Source organism: Panulirus ornatus, chromosome 1 (genome assembly GCF_036320965.1).
Source record: "Panulirus ornatus isolate Po-2019 chromosome 1, ASM3632096v1, whole genome shotgun sequence".
Taxonomy (NCBI): Eukaryota; Metazoa; Arthropoda; class Malacostraca; order Decapoda; family Palinuridae; genus Panulirus; species Panulirus ornatus.
In genome coordinates, this window is record NC_092224.1 from 12,911,435 (window position 1) to 12,933,834 (window position 22,400).

General features: G+C 40.7%; 1 protein-coding gene across 4 annotated transcripts in view; it reads left to right on the forward strand.

Moving 5' to 3' along the window:
• fab1 (fab1 kinase) overlaps positions 1–22,400 on the forward strand; it is a 1,098,541-nt gene that overhangs the window by 706,251 nt on the left and 369,890 nt on the right. For all 4 annotated transcript variants that reach the window (XM_071675364.1, XM_071675510.1, XM_071675419.1 and 1 more), the window contains exon 16: positions 13,471–13,672. In XM_071675364.1, the coding sequence (XP_071531465.1) occupies positions 13,471–13,672 (202 nt within the window). The remainder of the gene's footprint in view (positions 1–13,470; positions 13,673–22,400) is intronic.

Genomic DNA, 22,400 nt, shown 5'->3' on the forward strand with positions numbered 1-22,400 from the left:
CTGATGATACAGCGCTGGTGGCTGATTCATGTGAGAAACTGCAGAAGCTGGTGACTGAGTTTGGTAAAGTGTGTGGAAGAAGAAAGTTAAGAGTAAATGTGAATAAGAGCAAGGTTATTAGGTACAGTAGGGTTGAGGGTCAAGTCAATTGGGAGGTGAGTTTGAATGGAGAAAAACTGGAGGAAGTAAAGTGTTTTAGATATCTGGGAGTGGATCTGGCAGCGGATGGAACCATGGAAGCGGAAGTGGATCATAGGATGGGGAGGGGGCGAAAATTCTGGGAGCCTTGAAGAATGTGTGGAAGTCGAGAACATTATCTCGGAAAGCAAAAATGGGTATGTTTGAAGGAATAGTGGTTCCAACAATGTTGTATGGTTGCGAGGCGTGGGCTATGGATAGAGTTGTGTGCAGGAGGATGGATGTGCTGGAAATGAGATGTTTGAGGACAATGTGTGGTGTGAGGTGGTTTGATCGAGTAAGTAACGTAAGGGTAAGAGAGATGTGTGGAAATAAAAAGAGCATGGTTGAGAGAGCAGAAGAGGGTGTTTTGAAATGGTTTGGGCACATGGAGAGAATGAGTGAGGAAAGATTGACCAAGAGGATATATGTGTCGGAGGTGGAGGGAACGAGGAGAAGAGGGAGACCAAATTGGAGGTGGAAAGATGGAGTGAAAAAGATTTTGTGTGATCGGGGCCTGAACATGCAGGAGGGTGAAAGGAGGGCAAGGAATAGAGTGAATTGGAGCGATGTGGTATACCGGGGTTGACGTGCTGTCAGTGGATTGAATCAGGGTATGTGAAGCGTCTGGGGTAAACCATGGAAAGCTGTATATTTGCGTGTGTGGACGTATGTATATACATGTGTATGGGGGTGGGTTGGGCCATTTCTTTCGTCTGTTTCCTTGCGCTACCTCGCAAATGCGGGAGACAGCGAAAAAAAAAAAAAAAAAAAAGAAATAAGTATATACACCTCCCACCCCATGAATCCCTTCTGTCCTTATGATGCTCCTGCAGTGCTCAGGAAGGTGGCCATGTCCACTAGTTGACCATATGTCATAAAGTGATGTGTGTGCATCTATTTGCAAAGAGTTTTGGACTGTTCAGTCGTAAGTGCTTGATATTTTCTTTTGATGATTACATTGCAAGCATGAAGGGTCATGAGATATGTTGAAGCAGTGTTTTTTGCATTGTAGTGATGGATGACTTCCAAAGCATCAGGGAGAGTCTGAACTGAGTTTTTCTGGGATGTAGTCTCTGATGGTTATATGTCTTGTGTGTTGGAGTATAAAACTGAGTTGGAAGATTGGTTGCATTGTGCTTGTTTGGCTATTTTAGTGTGTATGTGTTTTGTCAGTGTTGTATTTGTTTGTGTTGGTAGGATCTGCAAGTAGAGGTCACTGAAGTGTAAGGTAGGGGTAAACTTTTCATTTCTGCTTGACAGTTGATGGGAGGGTGCCAAGTAGGTCTGTATTGGAAGGATCTTTTTCTTTCACTATGATGTTGGGTGTTTCTGATTGCTAGGTAGCCAGCGCTTGTTCAACGTTTACTATTATGTGTGGTTTGCAGCTTTTGTTATTTTTGCTCTTGAGAGGGTGGAAGAAAAGATAGGTGAGGGGTAGTTTGAAGTGAAGCAGATTTTTTGAGAGATACTGAGTGATTCTTATTCTTCTCCAAATCTGGTGCCAGGTCAGAGACTTTTCCCATGCTCCAAGCTGATTTTTTTTAGATATATCCATTTTCATCCTGGTACATTCTCTTTAGTTATGATTTTTTTGTGCAGAGTTCTACAGCTAGAGGTATGTATTTCTCCCTTTTTAGTTGGAGATGGGGAGGAATGTCCTAAAATAATCTGAGGTCAAGCCAGTGTAGCCAAGAGGTTCAGTATTGTGTTTTCTCCTGATGGTGTGTTTCTTTGTTTTTGATAATCTAAGAATATAGACTAAAGTAGGCTTTCTTTATTCCCCTCTTTGATGAGTTCCTCCAGACTTTTTAAAGTGCCACAGTAGGGTGGGTCTTCTCTTCCTGTGAAGGAGAGTTTCCTTGAGTGCAGATATCACTACTCTATAACCCATGAGCTACTCCATAGAATGATGGAGAGCTGATTTTATTTATAGGTGGTCTTCAAGATTGTGAGTCAGTCATTATTTCTACTTAGTGATACTTTCATGGACAAGACACAGTGATCGGAACATATATGATCAAAACTAAGTTTTATAGTAAATGGCAAAGAAAGAAACAACTTTTGAGACAATACTAACTTTCAGTACATAGAACTTGAAAATAAATTTACTATGCCATAAAGGAAAGATGTAGCCTCATGTAGCAAATGCAAATGTAATACTAGAAATGCCATTATGTATGAATGAATTCAATGTCAACTTTTGCAGTATCATTCACCAAATGAAATGCTAGAAATGCTATGATTTATGAGTGAACATAGTGCCAACCTCTACAGTATCATTCACCAACACGTTTGCTATGAAGACACCATCAGACACACTCTCAATGCCTCCTTGATTAACCTAAATTCTTTTCACCTTAGACAAACACACTTTTAGTACACCACTTAACCTTTACAGAAGCATCTTCACCCTCAGTAAATGCATCTTTATTACACTAAGGGTCTGTCCAAAGGCCAACTTCACTACCTCCTTAGTGCCACTGACCCTTGACATGATCATTATGGGGTTAGCTCAAATGTATTTGCACTAAACTAGGTTAAGGGTGCTGATTGTAAGAAGGAATGAAAATAGAAATTGAAAGAAAAACAAAAGCAGTTTGTTTCTCTCTGAAACTGATTACCACTAGATAGAGGCAATTAGAAAAAAATATGAAGTTTTAAGAGTGGAGGGAATGAGGAGAAGTGGGAGACCAAATTGGAGGTGGAAAGATGGAGTGAAAAAGATTTTGAGCTATCGGAGCATGAACATGCAGGAGAGTGAAAAGCATGCGAGGAATAGAGTAAATTGGAACAATGTGGTATACCAGGGTCGATGTGCTGTCAGTGGATTGAACCAGGGCATGTGAAGCGTCTGGGGTAAACCATTGGAAAGTTTTGTGGGGCCTGGATGTGGAAAGGGAGCTGTGGTTTTGGTGCATTATACATGACAGCTAGAGACTGAGTGTGAACGAATGTGGCATGCTGGGGGAGGGTGGTTGTCACTTCATGTGTGGAGGGGTGGCGACGGGAATGAATGAAGGCAGCAAGTATGAATTATGTACATGTGTATGTATGTGTATGTCTATGTATATATATGTATATGTTGAAGTGTATAGGTATGTATATGTGCATGTGTGGATGTGTATATGTATACATGTGTATATGGGTGGGTTGGGCCATTCTTTCATCTGTTTCCTTTCGCTCCCTTGCTGACGTGGAAGACAGCGACAAAGTATAATAAATGAATAATAAATAAGATTGGAGATGAGAATATAAGAAATTTGTGGAAATCAACGATATGAAGGTAGTAATTTGAGAAGTCAAGCATACTGCCAGAATGATGTAGCTATGTAGCAAACTTTCTGTGATTAAGGTGATTGGAAGTATGTTTACATGATTTGAAAAGGAACAGGTGTTGTGCAAAATGAAGAGCAAACTGAAGAATAAGAAAAAGTACTTATATACTTTTAATGGCAGGGTTGGCAGTTATTTAAGTGATCACTGTTGCTGGAAGTAATTCTGTGTACTTCTTTGAAGTGGAACCTATTCCAGATATTATTTTTTTTCATACTTGATCTCTGTTTCCTGTGTTTGTGCCAGGAACAGATGAGGGAATGTCACATTTGCTGCTATCCATTCTCTAGTTGTCATGTGCAGTGCACCAGAACTATAGCTCCCATCAACAACCGGACCCCCATACCTTTCCTTGGTATGCCCTGGCATCCACACACCCCCTTGTTCAGTCCATTGACAGCATGTCAGCCCATGTACCACATCATTCCACTTCACTCAACCCTGTGTATGTCTTTCACCCTCTAGTATGTTCAGGCCCTTATCACTCAAAATGTTTTTCACTCCATCCTTCCATCTTCAATTTAAGTTGCCTTATCTCCTGTTCTCCTCCACTTCTGGCACATATATCCTCATTATCAACCTCTGTTCACTCATTTTGCTCATGTGTCCAAACCATTTCAGCACAACCCCTTGTGCTTTCTCAACCACACTCTTTATATTACCACACCTCTCTCTTACCCTTTGATTACTTACTTGATCAAACCACCTCACACCTCAAATTGTCCTCAAAATTTCATTTCTGACACTTCTAAACCACCTCCTCACATCCTTATCTATAGCCCTTACCTGACATCCATACAGCATTATTGGGACAACAACTAATCCTTCAAATATACCCATTTTTGTCCACCCAGATAATCACATCTCTTTCCACGCATTTCTCAATACTCCCAGAATCATCACCTCCTTACCCATCCTGTGACTCACTTCCCCATCCATACATAGATCCATCGCTGCCATGTCCATTCTTAGGTATCAAAATTACTTCTCTTCCTCGTAATTTTCTCCATTCAAACTCACACCCCAATTAATCTGTTCCTCTACCCAATAACTTTGCTTTTATCCACATTTACTCTCGGCTTCCTCCATTCACATGCTTCTCCAAACGCAGTCACCAACTTCTGCAGTTTCTCACTTGAATCTATTACCAGTGCAGTATCTGAAACAGTATTTAGAGAATATTGTTTAAGCTTTATGTAAATTGGGCATGCTATTATTTGTGTTACTGGAAATTACTTTTATGGTATTTGAATATGTTAGCTAAAGGAGTGTACTTATAATGTAGATCCTATTTTGTTTTGTAAACTCTCTGGAGACATTAGACAAGAACACTGAGGAGAGAGAAAACTGGTAGCCCAAAGTCAACAGAGAGAGAATGTGACTCCCAGAAGTTGGTTTGATATTCTTTGAGTAGAGCTCCATTGTTTTCTCAGATATACAATGGAAAGCCCATTTCTCTGTTTTACTGAGGCCAACCCTTGAAACATGGTGTCAGGATTGGCATCCCAGAAAAAACAAGAGTCTGGGATCTAGAGCCAGCCAAGGTGTGACTGGAGTCTACAGGTCACAAGCCGCTGATCAAAGGTACAGTACTGGATGTTCTGAAAGCCGTGTCTGGCTTATAGTTATGTTGAGAGGCAACACGGCTCCAAATTTGCAGCCCCCACCGCCGCTAGTTTTGAGTACTGGTAGTGATATTGCAGCCAACTGGAAAAGATTCAAGGAGTCTTGGAAGAAAATGAAATAGTAGTGGACCTTGAAAAAGAGAAAGACAGAAGGAGAGTAGCTGCATTCTCACATGTAATTGGGGAAACCGTAGTGGAGAAGTATAACTCATTCAGTTGAAGGAATCCTGAAGAATAGCACAATATTGACAGAGTGCTTGAGAAAGTTGAGGAGGATTACATGCCAAGGACCAACATCATAATTGAAAGATACATTTGGGTATGTTTGAAGGAATAGTGGTTCCAACAATGTTATAAGGTTGTGAGGCATGGGCAATAGATAGGGTTGTGTGGAGGAGGGTGGATGTGTTGGAAATGAGATGTTTGAGGACAGTATGTGGTGTGAGGTGGTTTGATTGAGTAAGTAATGAAAGGGTGAGAGAGATGTGTGGTTATAAAAAGAGTGTGGTTGAGAAAGCAGAAGAGGATGTATTGAAATGGTTTGGTCACATGGAGAGAATGAGTGAGGAAAGATTGACAAAGAGGATATATGAGTCAGATTGATAAAAAAGGATATATGTGTCAGAGGTGGAGGGAACAAGGAGAAGTGGGAGACCAAATTGGAGGTGGAAGGACGGAGTGAAAATGATTTTGAGCCTAAACATACAGGAGGGTGAAAGGCACTCAAGGAATAAGAGTGAATTTTAAGTGTAGGATACCGGGGTGGATGTGCTGTCAGTGGATTGAACCAGGATATGTGAAGCATCGGGAGTAAACCATGGAAAGTTTTGTGGAGCCTGGATGTGGAAAGGGAGCTGAGGTTTTGGTGCATTACATACGACCACTAGAGACTGAGTGTGAACGAATGTGGCCTTTTGTCCTTTCCTGGCGCTTCCTTGTGGGGGGAGGGGTGATGCTATTTCATGTGTGGTGGGGTGGCGACGGGAATGAATAAAGGCAGCAAGTATGAATTATGTACATGTGTATATATGTATATGTCTGGGCATGTATGTAGATATATGTATACATTAGAATGTATAGGTATGTATATGTGCGTGTGTGGACATGTATGTATATGCATGTGTATGTGGGTGGGTTGGGCCATTCTTTTGTCTATTTCCTTGCACTACCTTGCTAACGCAGGAGACAGCGACAAAGTATTTATAAAAAAAAAACATTTTTGAACAAGAAAGGAAACTGCAGTGAGTTGTGTGACAAGTTCATCAGAGAGCTAAGGATCCTGGCAAAATCCTGCAAATATCATGATGCTGAAGAAGTTATATGGGATCAGTTCATCCTTACTCTATGTGATGACAAGGCAAGAGAAAAATTATTGGATCATGCACAAATGGATGATAAGAACACTGAATTTTTGTGAAAAATTATGAAATGAGAGTAAACCAGAAGAAGCAGATGACCACAGCACCTGACAGTGAAATCTATCTTTCTATCTATCTATATCTCTGACATCCGCTCCCTCCGGGAACTCCCATCAAGGGGTAGCAAAAGAGTCTTCACTTATCCTTGTCCTTACATTCCTCCCTCGCATACACCATTCCACACATTCTTCCTCTGTTTTTCCCCAGTATTCCTCCACACTGTTTGTCCATGTCACAGGTGATCTTCCAATCAAACCAACTCCTTTAATTGTACTATCATGTGCTCTTCTTGTAAACTCCCAATCTTGCATTCTCTCCACTTGCCTCAACCTCCTCAAATCATTACGTTTCACCCATTCTACCATTCCACAATAAATTCCCTTTGCATACCTTGCCATACCACATCTCTCATACAAGCTTTCATTTCTTACTTCATTCCATCTAGTCACACCACATGCTTTTCTAAAATAGCTCATTTCCACAGCCTGCCTTCTTAAACTCTGTTCCTCATTCCACGTCCATGTTTCGACTGCTTAGGTCAGAGTTAGGAGGACAGTGCTGTCCCTTAATCTTCTCTTCACTTCCATACCTACACCTCCACCCTTCATTGTTCTATTAAGGGACCCAATGACTATTCTACCCTGTACTGCTCTCTCCCTTATCTCTCCTTCCATATCACCACACATACCCAAGACATTTCCCAGATACTTAAATTCCCTCACTTCCAGACTTTTTCCTTCTATATCCATAGCACAATTTAGTACACTTTTTTCTTTATATATGGTTTTACAAGATCTATACTTTCACTCTGTTTCCTGTCAAACTCCATTCCTTTACCTTTACTTGCATTTACTTTCAATCCCCTCCACTTTCACACATCATAAAATTCACAGAAAACCATTTGCGGACTCCTCTTCACTCTTCACAAGCAACACAGTATCATCTGCGAACAGGCTTGCCACTAGCCACCATATCTCATCACTACATTCCATCTCTATGCCCTTTTTCCCTAGTTTTGCTATCATTTCTCTAATTTTATTCTGTGTCTCACCTACATGTATCCAAAACTTTTGCTCAGCTCTCCATCCACTCTTACACCCGCATTTGCTTCTCTGTAGAAGGCTTTTAAACCATCCAGCAATGGTCGCCCTATACCATATGTCAACACATCCCACAAAGCATTTGACTTGACCCTGTCATACGCTTTATCCAGATCATAAAAGCTACTTACAACTTTTTAGCTTTCACTAAATACTTTTCCATGATAATCTTTACAACAAAAATCTGATCCACACATCCCCAACCTTTCCCAAAAACCCCCTTGTTCTTCACTTATTCTGAATTCAGTAACTTCCAACACTCTGTAAATTGATATTCTTGCATACACTTTTCCTGGTATAATTAACAGACTTATTCCCCTATAATTGCTCCATACATCCTTTGCACCCTTTCCTTTGAATAAAGAATCAATTATACCTTTCACCCAGTCCTTAGGCACAACCTTCTGTTTCCATGCTAAGTTACATATAAGATGCATGCACTCTATCTCACTTTCTCCTCCATCCTTCAGCTTCAGCCATGATCTCATCCACTCTGGGTGCCTTCCTACCTTCAGCTTCATTATTGCTTTTCTTACCAATCTCTTTGTTATAGGCCCCTGCACTTGTATCTTCCTTTCCTCCTCCATACCCATGCATGTAACAATTGCTGCCTCCCCTTCTCCAACATTCATCAGTACTTCAAAATACTCTTTCCATCTTCCTTTCACTTGCTCCTCTTGATTCAGCAATTTCCCTTCCTTACTTCTCACATCAACATTTCCACTCTTACATCCATCTCTTTTCTCTTTCACCTTCATCCATTATGATTTATTATCCCAAAACTTTTTACTTAACTTTCTTCTAAAATCTTCATCTACTCTTTTTTTGCTTTCCTCTATCAGCTTCTTAACATTCTGCTTTCATATTTTGTATTCTTGCCTCCTGCTGTGCTGAACTTCCACTGTTACATTCCTATTGAGCAATCTACCTTATGTCTTTTTTTCTCTTTCTCAACATTTCTGATCTCTTCTGTCCACCATGCATTGCCTTTTTATTCCTGTATCTCACGATCTTTTATCCAACTACCACTGCACAAGAGTATAAGAAATGACAAGAGAAACTTCAAGCAGGTACACAGCAAACAGACACACCAGACAGAGGGAAAGGATTGTAGATTTCGTGGGTTTGGTCACGAGGTGAGGATGTGTCCAGCATTTGGAAAGATTTGTGCCAAGTGTGGTAAACTCAGTCATTTTGCCAAGTAGGGTAAATCACATAAACTTCAGAATAAGGTCAAAAATGTAGATGATTATCAATCAGATATCCAGGATGAAATTCAAAGTGTCATTGTATAAAAGGAGCTGGTAGGAAGTATTAGTGAACCAAAATATAAAAAGCAATATGTGAAAATGATGGTAAACAAAAACCCTATAGATTTTCTGATTGATTCTGGTGTAACTTCCAATGTAATCATAATGAAGGACCTAACACGAGTTGGTGGTGCCGTAGGAGTTACCTGATCAAAAGATGCTGTAAAATTGCTATGCTATGGGTACAACAGTTCTTAATTGTGAAAGAGGTGGAGTACATCATAGGATTAGGTTTTATGTTTTCAAAGAAAATGTCTCTTCAGTCATGGGTATTGTTGATGGGCAGAAGCTAAAGTTTATCAAGATTCTGGTTAATGACAATTCCACACATGAGAGGAGATTGTGAAATAAAGGAAGCATGAGAGGAGATTGTGAAATAAAGGAAGTGACAAATGAGTGCTAGCTTTGATTGAGAAAATATTGTGATTTCCCAGATCTTTTTTAAGGGTTAGGTGATTAAGACAGTCCTTCCAGGATTGATTTGGACCCAGCAGTGCAGCCAGTAATAGAGAAAGTCACATGCACAGGAGATTGGGTATGGTGTTGGTCAACAAGCTCAAAGAATTGAGAATATGTCTTGATCCAATAGATTTAAACAAGGCAATCAAGAGACCTCATTACCCTTTGCCAACTATAGAAGAAATAATTTCAGTACTTGGAAAGACAAAGATATTTTCTTTACTGGATGCAAAGAATGGATTTTGGCAAGTGAAATTAGATGAAAAGTCAAGTTTTCTAACTACCTTCAACACTCGATATGGAAGATTCAGGTCGATAAGAATACCATTCGGTATCAGCTCAGCAAATTAGGAGTACCAGAGAATTATGCATGAGGCATTACAGAGCTTAAAGGGTATTCAGGTGATAGCTGATGATATCCTTTTGTAGGGAGAAGGCTTGACAACAGAGAGTGCTCAGAAGGATAATGATGACTGGCTGCTAAAGTCACAAGAGGGATGTTATGAAAAAGGCATAAAGTTAAAAAGACAAAATGAAATCTTACTTTACATAAATAACATACGTAGGACACTTGTTGACACAAGATGTGTTCAAGTAGACCCTGAGAAAATTGAAGCCATCCAAAATTTGAAAACTCCAACTGATGTAAAATCATTCAGAAGGTTCCTTGGAATTGTCAATTACCCATCCAGATTTCTACCAGGTTTGTCAGAGGTAAACACACTTCTGAGACAGCTTGAAAAGAAAAATATAGTTGGGCAGTGGGATGCATGTCATAATGAGACATTTGAGAAAATTAAGAGGCTAATAGTGAATGCACCAACATTGAAATACTTTGATGGAAAGAGTGATGTAGCACTGCAATGTGACACTGAACAGGGGTATGCCCAAATTGAAAAGGAAATGCTTCCCATTGTGTTTGCAGTATTGCACTTTAAACAGAAGGTGGTGGCAGATTAGTAACAATTGAGACATCACAAGCCTTTATGAAATGTTTTCAAAAAGCCTCTTTTGAAATGTTTCAAAAGGTTGCAAAGCAAGTTACTAAGGTTGCAGCAGTATTCTTTTGAGTGTTCAGTATAAACCAGGAAATGATACGTACGTTGCAGATACTTTGAGTAGAGACACTTTACCTGTGTTTTGAGTAGAGACACTTTACCTGTGTCTGAGGTTGAAGAATCAAGTGTAACTGTAATTCTAGATGAAATTAGTTCCATAAGTGACTGAAAATTTTGACATTGAAGGTGAACTGCTGAAAGACATTAAAAGGAAGATGCAGTTAGATCATGATCAGCAAACACTAAAAGACATTATTTTGAATGATTGGCCAACTCGCTGTAAAGAAGTTCCAGAAAATGTTAGGAATTTTTTCAAGGACAGCGATGAGCTTACAATGTGTGAGGATGTCATATTCAGAGGGTCATGTGTAGTTCTTCCCACATGTCTGAGATCTTACATGCTTGAACAGATTCACTTTGCTCCTATTGGGATAGATTCTACAATGATAAGAGGTAGAGACCTGTATTATTGGCCAGATATGTGTGCAGAGCTTAAGAACTTTGTACCTTCATGCAAGGTCCATAACAAATTTGGCCTTCAGCCAACAAAAGAAACCTTGAAGTCCCATGAATTTCCATCTAGGCCCTAGTCTAAAGTAGGACTTGATATTTTTAGCATTAGTAACAAAAATTATTTGATAGCTGTTGACTACTGATCATTCTTTGAAATTGATTAATTTGAGAACCTTCATGCTTCAAGTGCTGTGTATGTGCTCGAGTCATTTTTATAGGTATGGCATCCCAGATGTATGTCTGATTCAGGAGGTCAGTTCTCATCCAATGATTTTTGGATATTTGCTAGGAACTGGTCATTCAGACAAGTAATGTTTTCCCCATATTATCATCAGTCAAGTGGTAAAGTGGAAAATTCTGTGAAAATTTCAAAGCACTTGTTACTCAAAGCCGAAGATGATGGAATGTACTGTGTTACTCAAAGCCAAAGAAGATGGAAAGGAAGTACTGTTGGCCTTGTTTGAGGGGAGGAACACACCACAGAAGGATTTGACTCTTCTGCTGTACAGTACTTCATGGGAAGATGCACTAGAACTAGACTGACCAGTTAGTACAACCACAACTTTGCAGTGGAGTTCTAGAGGTACAAGAAAGGAATTTAAAAGAAACAAGTCAAATAACACAACCCATCAAGTAAAGATTTGCAGCTGCTGTGGTGACTTGATGATGTCAGAGTGAAGCCAGTCCCAGGGAAGGCAGTATGGAAGAACAAAAAATTGTAGGGAAGGTGTTACCAAGATCTTACAGAGTGAATATGAATGAGACAGAGTACACAAGAAACTGAAGAAATCTAAGAAGAACAAATGAGAATGCTGCCTTCAGTGAAGATGACAATATGAGTGAACTGAGTAGTGCAGAGGAGGAGATGTAGGATGCAGCCAATTGGAACCAGGGTGCGTGCAGCAAACACATGGGGCCATACGTTGAAGAAGCCAAGATACCTGGATGACTATGTTTTGTAAAGCCAACTTAGGTAGCTTAAGTTAGGAAAAGATGTTTTCCCTCAGATTTATCAGTTGGGATTTATTTTATTTTATATATGTATCATGTTCTAAAGGAGGTAAACTGTGTTATTTTGTAGGGCAAAAGTTCTAAAGAAAGGGAGATGTAACAATATTTAGATAGTATTGTTTAAGCTCTATGTAACTTGGGCATGTTATTATTTGTCTTACTGGAAATTACTTTTATGGTATTTGAATATGCTATGTAAAGGAGTATACTTATTATGTCAATGCTGCTTTGTTTTATAAACTCTTAGGAGACATTAGACAAGAACTGGGAGCCCAGTGATAACCAGGACAGAGAGTGTGACTTCCAGAAGTTGGTTAAACATTCTTTGAGTGTAGCTTGACTGCTTTCTCAAATATACAATGGAAAGCCAAGTACTGTGTTTAGATAAGGCCAGCCCTTGAAACAGTATCATCAGCAAATAACAGACTCACTTCCTAGGCCCCTCCATCTCCTATAGACTGCATCCTTACACTGTTCTACAAGATTCTTGCATTTACCTACCTCGCTACCCCATCCTTAAGCAAATTAAACATCCATGGTAACATCACACACCCTGCACCAGACCAACCTTCATTTGGAACTACTCACACTCTTCTCTTCCTACTTTTACACATGCCTTGCACCCTTTATGACAACAACTTGGAACAGCATTCCTTCCACACAACTTTTCTTAACATAGCATCGAAATAAACAGAGATGTATTTTCATTAGTTACTCTCATCAGGTTTAATTCTCATTAAATGAAATAAATTTGACCTAGTGTTCTTAGTACAGGTCACCATTATTTCTGTTCAGTGTTCTCCTTTTTTTGTTTGCAACTTTAAGAAGTTTTAGGATTGAATCTCAGTCGATCCTTGTATCCACAATATCCTGATCATATTACTGTATACATTTTATTGTATGTTTGTAATATTTTATAATGTAAAATACCTGTCTCATACATCCTGATAACAGTATCAAAGTGAAGAATAACTTTTTCTTGTGAGATTAAGAATGCATATGCTGTTAAAATTTTACATGAGAGATTCAGGTAATTTTATGTCTGGCATAAAGATTGCAGTTGTAAGATACAGAGAAAAAAATTATAAGGAGTTTTTCTTCAGGATCAGTAATAAGTTTTACTGATAGGTATGACTGTACAATCACGGTTTGAAGTTGCCCTTAATGATAATGAAAGATATTGAAAATATGATCCTGATCCTTGACTCGATGGTAATATCTTTATGAAGTTTGTATGTAAAACCAAAATTTAACCTACTAACACCCAGAGAATCTTCACATTAGGCTTTTTACATGAATTTAAGGAGTATGAGTTTTGCTTCATGATCTATAGCAGTCTTCTTAGATTGGCAATCTTTACAATTTTGCATTACATTGAGCTTTAGTTTGAATTGCTGTTATTTCAGAAGAATTTGTGTGATTATTAAAGTATAATAATTTTTCTTTTTACTGTGTGATTTCAGGATCCAATTCTAGTGCTGTTTCTAACATCATCCATAGTAAGCAGAACATTAATAACTTTTGGAGTGGCCAGAGTGGACTGATGCTTACATTTGATGGACGGGTTGATGCACTTCATCCCTTCAATCACCAGCGATTATCTGTCCTCTTTTCAAGTTATTCACAGTCATCTGAGTCACCTCCTGCTTTCTGTGTCAATCCATGGTAAGTCATTGCTTTATGAATTATTGATAGACTAAGTAAACACATATGTAAGAGCCACAAAATATTCTTTGACTGCCATGCAGAGATGGCAAATGGTTGCAGTTTGTCATAATAATATACATGGTATTCCATCCCTCTGAAGTGATTCTGTTCATCAAAGAATAAATCACTGAGTTTAGTTATGATAACACTGTATCAGTTGCCTACCTTAATGAAGCAGTGTTTCCCATCATATTGATTAGAAAAAAAAATATATATATATATATATTACATGCTGTCAATGGATTGAACCAGGTCATGTGAAGTGTCTAGGGTAAACCATGGAAAGTTTTGTGGGGCTTAGATGTGGAAAGGGAGCTGTGGTTTCAGTGCATTATACATGACACCTAGAGACTGAGTGTGAACGAATGTGGCCTTTGTGGTCTTTTCCTGGTGCTATCTTGCGCGCGTGTGAGGTGAAGGGGACTGTCATTTCATGTGTGGCGGGGTTGCGACGGGAATGAATAAAGGCAGCATGTATGAATTATGTACTTGTGTATATATGTATATGTCTGTGTATGTATACATATGTATACGTTGAAATATATAGGTATATGTATGTGCGTGTGTGGATCTGTATGTATATACATGTATGTGTGGGTGGGTTGGGGAATTCTTTCGTCTGTTTCCTTGTGCGACCTCGCTAACGCGGTAGACAGTGACAAAGTATAATGAATATATATATATATATATATATATATATATATATATATATATATATATATATATATATATATATATATATATATTATTTATTATTATTATTATTATTATTATTTTGCTTTGTCGCTGTCTCCCGCGTTTGCAAGGTAGCACAAGGAAACAGACGAAAGAAATGGCCCAAACCACCCCCATACACATGTTTATACATACACGTCCACACACGCAAATATACATACCTATACATCTCAATGTACACATATATATACACACACAGACACATACATATATACCCATGCACACAATTCACACTGTCTGCCTTTATTCATTCCCATCGCCACCTCACCACACATGGAATACCATCCCCCTCCCCCATCATGTGTGCGAGGTAGTGCTAGGAAAAGACAACAAAGGCCCCATTCATTCACACTCAGTCTCTAGCTGTCATGCAATAATGCCCGAAACCACGGCTCCCTTTCCACATCCAGGCCCCACACAACTTTCCATGGTTTACCCCAGACGCTTCACATGCCCTGATTCAATCCACTAACAGCACGTCAACCCCGGTATACCACATCGATCCAATTCTCTCTATTCCATGCCCACCTTTCACCCTCCTTCATGTTCAGGCCCCGATCACTCAAAATCTTTTTCACTCCATCTTTCCACCTCCAATTAGGTCTCCCACTTCTCCTCGTTCCCTCCACCTCCGACACATATATCCTCTTGGTCAATCTTTCCTCACTCATTCTCTCCATGTGCCCAAACCATTTCAAAACACCCTCTTCTGCTCTCTCAACCACGCTCTTTTTATTTCCACACATCTCTCATACCCTTACATTACTTACTCGATCAAACCACCTCACACCACACATTGTCCTCAAACATCTCATTTCCAAAACATTCACCCTCCTGCACACAACTCTATCCATAGCCCACGCCTCGCAACCATACAACATTGTTGGAACCACTATTCCTTCAAACATACCCATTTTTGCTTTCCGAGATAATGTTCTCGACTTCCACACGTTCTTCAAGGCTCCCAGGATTTTCGCCCCCTCCCCCACCCTATGATTCACTTCCGCTAACATGGTTCCATCCACTGCCAGATCCACTCCCAGATATCTAAAACACTTCACTTCCTCCAGTTTTTCTCCATTCAAACTTACCTCCCAATTGACTTGAACCTCAACCCTATTGTACCTAATAACCTTGCTCTTATTCACATTTACTCTTAATTTTCTTCTTTCACACACTTTACCAAACTCAGTCACCAGTGTCTGCAGTTTCTCACATGAATCAGCCGCCAGCGCTGTATCATCAGCGAACAACAACTGACTCACTCCCCAAGCTCTCTCATCCACAACAGACTTCATACTTGCCCCTCTTTCCAAAACTCTTGCATTCACCTCCCTAACAACCGCATCCATAAACAAATTAAACAACCATGGAGACATCACACACCCCTGCCACAAACCTACATTCACTGAGAACCAATCACTTTCCTCTCTTCCTACACGTACACATGCCTTACATCCTCGATAAAAACTTTTCACTGCTTCTAACATCTTGCCTCCCACACCATATATTCTTAATACCTTCCACAGAGCATCTCTATCAACTGTATCATATGCCTTCTCCAGATCCATAAATGCTACATACAAATCCATTTCCTTTTCTAAGTATTTCTCAAATACATTCTTCAAAGCAAACACTTGATCCACACATCCCCTACCACTTCTGAAACCACACTGCTCTTCCCCAGTCTGATGCTCTGTACATGCCTTCACCTCTCAATCAATACCCTCCCATATAATTTACCAGGAATACTCAACAAACTTATACCTCTGTAATTTGAGCACTCACTTTTATCCCCTTTGCTTTTGTACAATGGCACTATGCACGCATTCCGCCAATCCTCAGGCACCTCACCATGAATCATACATACATTAAATAACCTTACCAACCAGTCAACAATATATATATATATTTTTTTTTTTTATACCTCGTTGCTGTCTCCCGCGGTTGCGAGGTAGCGCAAGGAAACAGACGAAAGAAATGGCCCAACCCCCCATACACATGTACATACACACGTCCACACACGCAAATATACATACCTACACAGCTTTCCATGGTTTACCCCGGACGCTTCACATGCCTTGATTCAATCCACTGACAGCACGTCAACCCCTGTATACCACATCGCTCCAATTCACTCTATTCCTTGCCCTCCTTTCACCCTCCTGCATGTTCAGGCCCCGATCACACAAAGTCCTTTTCACTCCATCTTTCCACCTCCAATTTGGTCTCCCTCTTCTCCTCGTTCCCTCCACCTCCGACACATATATCCTCTTGGTCAATCTTTCCTCACTCATTCTCTCCATGTGCCCAAACCATTTCAAAACACCCTCTTCTGCTCTCTCAACCACGCTCTTTTTATTTCCACACATCTCTCTTACCCTTACGTTACTTACTCGATCAAACCACCTCACACCACACATTGTCCTCAAACATCTCATTTCCAGCACATCCATCCTCCTGCGCACAACTCTATCCATAGCCCACGCCTCGCAACCATACAACATTGTTGGAACCACTATTCCTTCAAACATACCCATTTTTGCTTTCCGAGATAATGTTCTCGACTTCCACACATTTTTCAAGGCTCCCAAAATTTTCGCCCCCTCCCCCACCCTATGATCCACTTCCGCTTCCATGGTTCCATCCGCTGACAGATCCACTCCCAGATATCTAAAACACTTCACTTCCTCCAGTTTTTCTCCATTCAAACTCACCTCCCAATTGACTTGACCCTCAACCCTACTGTACCTAATAACCTTGCTCTTATTCACATTTACTCTTAACTTTCTTCTTCCACACACTTTACCAAACTCCGTCACCAGCTTCTGCATTTTCTCACATGAATCCGCCACCAGCACTGTATCGTCAGCGAACAACAACTGACTCACTTCCCAAGCTCTCTCATCCCCAACAGACTTCATACTTGCCCCTCTTTCCAAGACTCTTGCATTTACCTCCCTAACAACCCCATCCATAAACAAATTAAACAACCATGGAGACATCACACACCCCTGCCGCAAACCTACATTCACTGAGAACCAATCACTTTCCTCTCTTCCTACACGTACACATGCCTTACATCCTCGATAAAAACTTTTCACTGCTTCTAACAACTTGCTTCCCACACCATATATTCTTAATACCTTCCACAGAGCATCTCTATCAACTGTATCATATGCCTTCTCCAGATCCATAAATGCTACATACAAATCCATTTGCTTTTCTAAGTATTTCTCACATACATTCTTCAAAGCAAACACCTGATCCACACATCCTCTACCACTTCTGAAACCACACTGCTCTTCCCCAATCTGATGCTCTGTACATGCCTTCACCCTCTCAATCAATACCCTCCCATATAATTTACCAGGAATACTGAACAAACTTATACCTCTGTAATTTGAGCACTCACTCTTATCCCCTTTGCCTTTGTACAATGGCACTATGCACGCATTCCGCCAATCCTCAGGCACCTCACCATGAGTCATACATACATTAAATAACCTTACCAACCAGTCAACAATACAGTCACCCCCTTTTTTAATAAATTCCACTGCAATACCATCCAAACCTGCTGCCTTGCCGGCTTTCATCTTCCGCAAAGCTTTTACTACCTCTTCTCTGTTTACCAAATCATTTTCCCTAACCCTCTCACTTTGCACACCACCTCGACCCAAACACCCTATATCTGCCACTCTGTCATCAGACACATTCAACAAACCTTCAAAATACTCATTCCATCTCCTTCTCACATCACCACTACTTGTTATCACCTCCCCATTTACGCTCTTCACTGAAGTTCCCATTTGCTCCCTTGTCTTACGCACCCTATTTACCTCCTTCCAGAACATCTTTTTATTCTCCCTAAAATTTACTGATAGTCTCTCACCCCAACTCTCATTTGCCCTTTTTTTCACCTCTTGCACCTTTCTCTTGACCTCCTGTCTCTTTCTTTTATACTTCTCCCACTCAATTGCATTTTTTCCCTGCAAAAATCGTCCAAATGCCTCTCTCTTCTCATTCACTAATACTCTTACTTTCTTCATCCCACCACTCACTACCCTTTCTAAACAGCCCACCTCCCACTCTTCTCATGCCACAAGCATCTTTTGCGCAATCCATCACTGATTCCCTAAATACATCCCATTCCTCCCCCACTCCCCTTACTTCCATTGTTCTCACCTTTTTCCATTCTGTACACAGTCTCTCCTGATACTTCCTCACACAGGTCTCCTTCCCAAGCTCACTTACTCTCACCACCTTCTTCACCCCAACATTCACTCTTCTTTTCTGAAAACCCATACTAATCTTTACCTTAGCCTCCACAAGATAATGATCAGACATCCCTCCAGTTGCACCTCTCAGCACATTGACATCCAAAAGTCTCTCTTTCGCACGCCTGTCAATTAACACGTAATCCAATAACGCTCTATATATATATATATATATATATATATATATATATATATATATATATATATATATATATATATTTTTTTTTTTTATACTTTGTCGCTGTCTCCCGCGTTTGCGAGGTAGCGCAAGGAAACAGACGAAAGAAATGGCCCAACCCCCCCATACACATGTACATACACACGTCCACACACGCAAATATACATACCTACACAGCTTTCCATGGTTTACCCCAGACGCTTCACATGCCTTGATTCAATCCACTGACAGCACGTCAACCCCTGTATACCACATCGCTCCAATTCACTCTATTCCTTGCCCTCCTTTCACCCTCCTGCATGTTCAGGCCCCGATCACACAAAGTCCTTTTCACTCCATCTTTCCACCTCCAATTTGGTCTCCCTCTTCTCCTCGTTCCCTCCACCTCCGACACATATATCCTCTTGGTCAATCTTTCCTCACTCATTCTCTCCATGTGCCCAAACCATTTCAAAACACCCTCTTCTGCTCTCTCAACCACGCTCTTTTTATTTCCACACATCTCTCTTACCCTTACGTTACTTACTCGATCAAACCACCTCACACCACACATTGTCCTCAAACATCTCATTTCCAGCACATCCATCCTCCTGCGCACAACTCTATCCATAGCCCACGCCTCGCAACCATACAACATTGTTGGAACCACTATTCCTTCAAACATACCCATTTTTGCTTTCCGAGATAATGTTCTCGACTTCCACACATTTTTCAAGGCTCCCAAAATTTTCGCCCCCTCCCCCACCCTATGATCCACTTCCGCTTCCATGGTTCCATCCGCTGACAGATCCACTCCCAGATATCTAAAACACTTCACTTCCTCCAGTTTTTCTCCATTCAAACTCACCTCCCAATTGACTTGACCCTCAACCCTACTGTACCTAATAACCTTGCTCTTATTCACATTTACTCTTAACTTTCTTCTTCCACACACTTTACCAAACTCCGTCACCAGCTTCTGCATTTTCTCACATGAATCCGCCACCAGCACTGTATCGTCAGCGAACAACAACTGACTCACTTCCCAAGCTCTCTCATCCCCAACAGACTTCATACTTGCCCCTCTTTCCAAGACTCTTGCATTTACCTCCCTAACAACCCCATCCATAAACAAATTAAACAACCATGGAGACATCACACACCCCTGCCGCAAACCTACATTCACTGAGAACCAATCACTTTCCTCTCTTCCTACACGTACACATGCCTTACATCCTCGATAAAAACTTTTCACTGCTTCTAACAACTTGATTCCCACACCATATATTCTTAATACCTTCCACAGAGCATCTCTATCAACTGTATCATATGCCTTCTCCAGATCCATAAATGCTACATACAAATCCATTTGCTTTTCTAAGTATTTCTCACATACATTCTTCAAAGCAAACACCTGATCCACACATCCTCTACCACTTCTGAAACCACACTGCTCTTCCCCAATCTGATGCTCTGTACCTGCCTTCACCCTCTCAATCAATACCCTCCCATATAATTTACCAGGAATACTGAACAAACTTATACCTCTGTAATTTGAGCACTCACTCTTATCCCCTTTGCCTTTGTACAATGGCACTATGCACGCATTCCGCCAATCCTCAGGCACCTCACCATGAGTCATACATACATTAAATAACCTTACCAACCAGTCAACAATACAGTCACCCCCTTTTTTAATAAATTCCACTGCAATACCATCCAAACCTGCTGCCTTGCCGGCTTTCATCTTCCGCAAAGCTTTTACTACCTCTTCTCTGTTTACCAAATCATTTTCCCTAACCCTCTCACTTTGCACACCACCTCGACCCAAACACCCTATATCTGCCACTCTGTCATCAGACACATTCAACAAACCTTCAAAATACTCATTCCATCTCCTTCTCACATCACCACTACTTGTTATCACCTCCCCATTTACGCTCTTCACTGAAGTTCCCATTTGCTCCCTTGTCTTACGCACCCTATTTACCTCCTTCCAGAACATCTTTTTATTCTCCCTAAAATTTACTGATAGTCTCTCACCCCAACTCTCATTTGCCCTTTTTTTCACCTCTTGCACCTTTCTCTTGACCTCCTGTCTCTTTCTTTTATACTTCTCCCACTCAATTGCATTTTTTCCCTGCAAAAATCGTCCAAATGCCTCTCTCTTCTCATTCACTAATACTCTTACTTTTTCATCCCACCACTCACTACCCTTTCTAAACAGCCCACCTCCCACTCTTCTCATGCCACAAGCATCTTTTGCGCAATCCATCACTGATTCCCTAAATACATCCCATTCCTCCCCCACTCCCCTTACTTCCATTGTTCTCACCTTTTTCCATTCTGTACACAGTCTCTCCTGATACTTCCTCACACAGGTCTCCTTCCCAAGCTCACTTACTCTCACCACCTTCTTCACCCCAACATTCACTCTTCTTTTCTGAAAACCCATACTAATCTTTACCTTAGCCTCCACAAGATAATGATCAGACATCCCTCCAGTTGCACCTCTCAGCACATTGACATCCAAAAGTCTCTCTTTCGCACGCCTGTCAATTAACACGTAATCCAATAACGCTCTATATATATATATATATATATATATATATATATATATATATATATATATATATATTTTTTTTTTTTTATACTTTGTCGCTGTCTCCCGCGTTTGCGAGGTAGCGCAAGGAAACAGACGAAAGGAATGGCCCAACCCCCCCCATACACACGTATATACATACGTCCACACACGCAAATATACATACCTACACAGCTTTCCATGGTTTACCCCAGACGCTTCACATGCCTTGATTCAATCCACTGACAGCACGTCAACCCCGGTATACCACATCGCTCCAATTCACTCTATTCCTTGCCCTCCTTTCACCCTCCTGCATGTTCAGGCCCCGATCACACAAAATCTTTTTCACTCCATCTTTCCACCTCCAATTTGGTCTCCCTCTTCTCCTTGCCCCCTCCACCTCCGACACATATATCCTCTTGGTCAATCTTTCCTCACTCATCCTCTCCATGTGCCCAAACCACTTCAAAACACCCTCTTCTGCTCTCTCAACCACGCTCTTTTTATTTCCACACATCTCTCTTACCCTTACGTTACTCACTCGATCAAACCACCTCACACCACACATTGTCCTCAAACATCTCATTTCCAGCACATCCATCCTCCTGCGCACAACTCTATCCATAGCCCACGCCTCGCAACCATACAACATTGTTGGAACCACTATTCCTTCAAACATACCCATTTTTGCTTTCCGAGATAATGTTCTCGACTTCCACACATTCTTCAAGGCCCCCAGGATTTTCGCCCCCTCCCCCACCCTATGATCCACTTCCGCTTCCATGGTTCCATCCGCTGCCAGATCCACTCCCAGATATCTAAAACACTTCACTTCCTCCAGTTTTTCTCCGTTCAAACTCACCTCCCAATTGACTTGACCCTCAACCCTACTGTACCTAATAACCTTGCTCTTATTCACATTTACTCTTAACT